Consider the following 6,511-nt stretch of genomic DNA (forward strand, 5'->3'; position numbering starts at 1 on the left):
TTTTCCTCCCAAAATAAAAAGGGGATGAGATTGTTTTAGGCATATGTATATATTCTACATTTACATATACTTAAAACTTAATGGACTTTGGCTTAGCCTAAATTACATGAGAGTTGCATCTGAAAGAATTGCCTAAGAGCTCTTTCACAATTGTAACTTTTTACAGAACTTTATAATCAGTTTGCAGAATGTTTTTTTTATAGCAACTAGTGACTTTTTTGTTTGCTTTGTAGGAGAGCAACTGAGTGTTATTTCAGCTACACTAAATATAAATGAGAAGCAATGCATGTGGGAAATCATGACATTTGTAAATAGAGATGAAAACATTTGTATTTGCTGGAGATTTTGATAGAATTTCACTTGTCATGTGCTGCTTCCTCTAAACAGGATTGGGAGGGGGCTGACTAGCCTTGCAGCAATTAAAAATAAAGGATTGCATTATACAGTTTCATAGAAAAAAAGCAGAGCATACCTCTAGAGCAGCAGGAGCATGAAAATAAAATCAACTTCTAAACACCTGCTGAGAGACAGTTTGACGTAGTAGTTAAGGCACCAGGCTAGAGACCAGGAAGTCCTGTCTTCAGTAAAATGCTGGCTGGGTGACTTTGGGCCTGTCAGTCTCTCAGCCCTAGGAAGGAGGCAATGACAAACCACTTATGAAATCTTGCCAAGAAAGCTGCAGGGACTAGTCCAAGCATTCATCAGGAGTCAACTCTGACTCAAAGGCAGATACACAAAAAAAACTTTAATGTGAGCAGCTTCTACAAGAGCCCCCATAACACAGGAAAGTAGTATCTAGGGCAGTGTTTCTCAACCTTGTCAACTTGAAGATGTGTGGATGTCAACTCCCAGAATTCTGGAAATTGGCGTCCACACATCTTCAAGTTGACAAGGTTAAGAAACAGTGATCTGGGGCCTGTTTAAACACTATTAGGAATGTAATAGCTGAGATAACAGTGCTTGGAATACAATAATGGTAGCACCTAGCCAGCGTAAGACACGTTCAGGGTGTGATACACACTCAGGATTTGATTTTCATTGTACACTGGAAAGGGCTTCAAAAATATGTGAGCCAGAACAACAGAATTCTTTGAGTTGGCTAGTCATTACCACCGGCACTAACTACTTACTTCCAAGTGCAGGGCACAGCTGACTCTCAGTACACTGGATCTGCTGCTCCTCTTGTCATTATTGCCTGTCTGCCTCTTTCTCTCTAATCCAGACAAAGTGTTCATGAATAATGAGAGAGAAAAATGAGACTTGGTGGACTTTGAGAAAGCCCATCTCAAGCAGTTCAAAGAAAAGTCAGGGAGGATGCCCCGCTTAGAAGTTCAGAGGAAGAAAAGAGTTCAAGAGGAATGGGAAATTGGGGAAAGTGAAATAATATAAGCATAATCTCAAACACTTCCAGTGAAAAGTAAAAATGGCAGACAGTTAAAGAAGCAAGTGCAGCTGATTAGGCAGTTCTCCAAGGACTTAGTTGAGCTTAAAGGAAAGTATGTGCAGGCAATGGCCAGAGAGCTACATAACCAAGGTCAAGGCATACAAAGTGAGTTGCATTTGCAAGGATGGAGTTGAGGTTTGAAATGGAGACTAACAAAACCTTTCAAAGGCTTTTTTCAGCAAGAACAAAAACATCCCATTGTATGAGGAACATGGGTGGTAGTGAGAAGATGGAAAGATTCACTTTAAGCCGAATTACATTTAACCTGGCAAAATTAGAACATATGCATAAGGAGGGATTTCTTTCCCAGGGTATATATGAAAACATTAAAAACTAATTTGTTCACTCTTACTCCAAATGACAGGATAGAACCACCAGACAGGGGAGCAAATCTATACTAAAATTTAGGAATACTTGCCTATTAAGTAGTAAAACTTTTCAGCAGTAGAAAAGGGTGCTTTAGGTAGTGCTGGTTTTGCAAAGCTTTTAAATAGCATTTGTCAGGATATACTGCCTTAAGCAGAGAATTGTAGTAGCTGGCCTTCAAAATACTTTCTAATTTTAAAATGTGCTACCAATTTAACCTATTTACCTTGACCCTATCTGTGGAAATTGGACTCAGAAGCAGAAAGATGCTGTAGGTGATGGAAATTGAAGGACAACTAGCCCAAGGACCACTCAGTCCTTGAGGCACACCAGTGGGAAGGCTTTTCTTATGGTCATTATTTTATTTTTATTTTATTTATTTTCTAGGTTTATATGCCTCTCCAATTGCTACCACTTCAGAAAGGCTTACATATCCCATCTCCATAAGCAAGGTTAAAAATGTACATAAGGTCTAAATAAGTAACAACATCCCACAGTTAAAATTCCACTTCTACATCAAGGACAACAGAACTCAGTTAAAAATAACATAAACTACGAGAAGGAATAAGCATATGATAGCCTGCTGGAACAGGCTGAAATCCAGCAGGGCTGGGACCATACCAATCTCAGGAGGAGAATGTTACGAAGAAAAGGGGCAGTGATTAAAAAGGCCCACTTCTGAAGTTCCTGCTGACGACATTCTGATTTTACTGGAAGGGCAGGAACAATAAGGAGAAAGTTGTCCTGCAGATACCCAGGTCTTGAGCTGTGCAAGCGTATATGAGCCATAAAGATTTTAATATTTGGAATTATTCTGCTTTTTGTTTCTTGTAAGCAACTTAAGCTGCAATCTGCTGTTCTTGAATTTCTCTCACAAAAGGTAGGAAATAGATTATAGGAAACTAACCTTATTTTTAAATGCTGCCAGCATTGTTCTTATCATTGTTTAACTCCTCTCTATAGTTTTCCTCCTCCCGAGTGGTGCTGGTTGTTTCATTTTTGATCAGAAAAGTATTTTCAGTTCATGAAATTCAATAGAAACAGTGGAACGCATTAACACATTGTTTATTTTTTTAATACATCAAATCTCTGTTGGAATACAGTAGAGATTGGAATGAATACATACATTCTTAATACATAAAATCTCTAATGGAATATCCCAATCTCATTGGAACAGTGCTAGCCTGTAGCAACATACAAAAGTAGGGTATAACTCAAGATATAAAAATAATTTTTAAAACCTTGAAGCATCTTGATTGGGACTATCATCTGGGCTACAAGACTCCAGATGAATTATTAAATTTACTTCTTTAATTTATATGGCTGTCCATCTCATATAAATGATTCTGGGTAGCTAACAATTAAAACAGAATAAAAAACAAAAACAACCAAAGTCATAAACAACATAAATAGCATAAAACAGCAGCCGGGAATAGTCATAATATCCCACACTCAAAATAGCCATGAAACGGGCTCACCCACACTATCAGGGCCCCAGGCTTGATGGTAAAACCAGGTTTTTAATGCCTTGCAAAAGGCCAGCAGGGTTGGGGCAAGCCTGATCTCAGGAGGGATGATGTTCCCTTTAGTCCAACTTATGCTTAAATGTCCCAGAAGTCTATTTCACTCTTGGATAGCTTTTTATTGGGTAGTTTTTCTGAATGTTCAGCCAAAATCTGCTTCTCTGCAGATTCCATCCTGTTCACTGAAGCATCCTAATTCTTGCTCTGCTTGCTGAACCAACAGAGAACAGTGAGTTTCCATTTTTTATGTGACAGTCCTTTCACATAAGGATATTTACAGGAGCATCCAGACTCCCTTCCATCTTATTTTCTCCAACCAAATATACCCAGCTTTTTCAATTGCTCCTCAAGGACTTCCTTACCATCCTTGTCACTCTCCTTAGGGTCATAGGTATCCAATACAAATCTCAATGGAAAAAAAAAGAAGAAATGTGGTCATGATGCAAACCTTGGCCTTTTATACAGGTACATCAACACTGGATGCAAGTACCTAAGTCATGGGAAGGGAGTGTTGTGATGCAACAACACATACTCCATAACTTGCCCATACTTGACCCCGACCACAAACATCTATGCTTAAGATATACTCTACTTCAGCATTCCCAGCCTGAGTGTCCTCCAGATATGTAGACTTCAATTTCCATAGTCCCCCAGCATCATCATTGCTGAGAATTCTGGGAACTGAAGTCCACATATTTGAGAAGTGTGCTCTGACTGAGAAAGAACGGCAGCCTTTCCCCAAGTCCATTCAGGAAGGTAGAATTTCACTTGGAGAAATGGTGCATGGGTGTGGAATTAACCCTTGTGTCTTGGCCTGATTCCAAAGCATGGCACCATCATGGCAGCTTTATATAACAAAAAGTAAGTTTGAAGTTTCAACAAAGATTTCTTTCATAATTAATAATTGCTCCCAAGCACTCATGAATTTGCAGCCTGCCTACCTCTTATTTTTTTCTAATAAATGGTGTCTTAGTTCAAAATTTGTTGGAAGTTGCATTTCCTAAATTATGCATCAAATATTTATTTACTGAGCCCAGGCATCTACTGGGGGGCAATTTAAAAAAGTCAAGATAGCAGCCATAACCATGTGATCAAAGCCCTGCCCTTTTTATGTGCATCATCTACTTGACACAGTTGCATGGTCATGGCCATCATGCTAACTTTTTTTTACCTTCCTTCCTGTAGAGACCACTGCCTGGGACACTGCTGGAAATAGCAGTTTCGCCTTAGGTTAGCTTCCCATTCCATTCCATTCATTTATAAAAATTAAATAGGTCAGTGAGTTTGGTGAGCATCACAGAACATATTGACAAGGATATTACTGGGAATCCAGAATCTAGAAAACTGTGTAATTCGACAAGTCCAACAAATGTGGTAAGTCTGAAGTGATTACTACATATATTTATTATAGTTGTTCCATTAAAATATAACATAGGTCAGACAGTGTAGGGCAAACTACAGTAACATAATTATTGACTAGATTTTATATTAGCTTTCTTTGTTACACATTTGCAGGAAATTTGTTTTGTCTGTATAGCAGAATGGTCTTGCTAAGGAGTACAATTAAACATCCTTGAGCTTTGAGATCAGTAAACAAAATAACTGGAAGCCAGATATTCCCAGGTACAGTTTAAATAGCTTTAAATATCTTTAGATCATAGCAGGTGGTAGCACCTCGTAAAACTTTGTTGATCTTGAAATCCTAAGTAGCATCGAGCCTGGTTAGTACTTTGATGGGAGAGCACCAGAAATCCCAGAGCTATAAGCTGGGCTAGGAAGTTAAAAAATATATATATATGGAAGAGCCCAAAGGCAAACGATTTCTCTATTGCTCTTGAGAAAACAACATGAATGTTTCGTTGTAATCACTAAGGAGGAGATTGACTTGAGAAAGATTTTACTTTTTATCATCTTCAGAAGGGGCTGGGAAAACACTACAAAATTCCAAGACAATTACAGGCAGGGGTCACTATGTGAGCTTAGGCAGGAAAAGTTCAAGTGATAAAAAGGGGAAGTAGAGACTATAAAGAGATTAAAGTAAATACCAGAAATCACCTGTTCTCTATCCAAGTCAAATCTTGCATGCCTTAGTCTTCCAACCACCTCATGACCTGGACTCAGTTGCTATTCCATGCGCATTCCAAGCCTTCCTTGGCTTTTCATGACGAAAGGTTTGAAAAAGCTGATCTCTGGGAAGAAATGCTACAGACTTCTAAATTTGTAAAGGAACTCCCAGCATCACTGGTGTATTCTGGATAGGAGGAACTAGAGGAGATGATGTTCTTCAATCTCTGAAGTGCAATAATTAATAGCAAAAGAAGGAATGCCAAGAGGCTAAGAAAGATTGAAACATAAACATAGACATTTGACATGCGACTGGAAGGTGAATCCATTGACGTTGACAGAGAAGTGGGATACAGCTCCAAAAAAGTTCCATTTTCAATATTTACTATCAATTCAGATGTGGGGTTGAGTTCTGACATTTTTTAAAAATAAATATTACTTCGTATGTATGGTAACACAATGGAAAAGACTTAATAGTCAAAAAGAATTTTCTGTAAAACCTGTGGCATCTTGAGCCATTTAGTAGTGGCTAAATCCTTCACTTCTTATTATCTGTATGTTATGTCTTGGTGCTGTAAGGAGATAAAAATGGGAGGACAATTAATCAATGGCATTTAAGCATTAATTTCTGTTGACAGTTTCATTCAATGTTATACTGGACATTTAAAAAAACAGTAACTTCTCTTTCATATAGATTAGCATGAAAAAACAGGCATGGATATTTTGAATACATATTTTACATTTATAACTATGGAACTAATTTAGTAGGAAATAATGAAGATCTAGAATCTGAGTCGTGCATACTGCATATCTTGAAATCAATCCATAGCAAGTTAATTTCTATAATGTTGTTATTTTGTACTGATCTGGTTTGTTTTTTTTTGTTAAATATAAATATATAACTGCTAATCAGCACATTTCTTCTCATTTTCTGAGATACTTGAGAGTTACCTTTTTGATCAATCAAGTGGTAATCCTGTGTCTAGGTTTTATGATTTCTAACTCCATTTGGAAACTGACATTATTTATTCTTGTTCATAACAATCTTTTGCCCTTCAAATCTTTGTCTAACTTCCATCATCACATTAGAATGACAGAACTCCCATAATCTCAA

General features: G+C 37.6%; 1 protein-coding gene across 1 annotated transcript; it reads right to left on the reverse strand.

Annotated features, from left to right (window-relative positions):
* Window positions 1-4,852: 4,852 nt before the first annotated feature.
* On the reverse strand, window positions 4,853-6,044 carry SERTM1 (serine rich and transmembrane domain containing 1). Its single transcript, XM_063304444.1, has one exon. It carries the CDS (start codon window positions 5,814-5,816, stop codon window positions 5,493-5,495), a length of 324 nt encoding a protein of 107 aa, XP_063160514.1. The 5' UTR covers window positions 5,817-6,044; the 3' UTR covers window positions 4,853-5,492.
* Between the last annotated feature and the right edge of the window lie 467 nt (window positions 6,045-6,511).

Source organism: Candoia aspera, chromosome 5 (genome assembly GCF_035149785.1).
Source record: "Candoia aspera isolate rCanAsp1 chromosome 5, rCanAsp1.hap2, whole genome shotgun sequence".
Classification (NCBI taxonomy): Eukaryota; Metazoa; Chordata; class Lepidosauria; order Squamata; family Boidae; genus Candoia; species Candoia aspera.

Coding starts and splice junctions, on each gene's coding strand:
- SERTM1 (XM_063304444.1), bottom strand. CDS start 5,816: ATGTCAGAACTCAACCCCACATCTGAATTGATAGTAAATATTGAAAAT.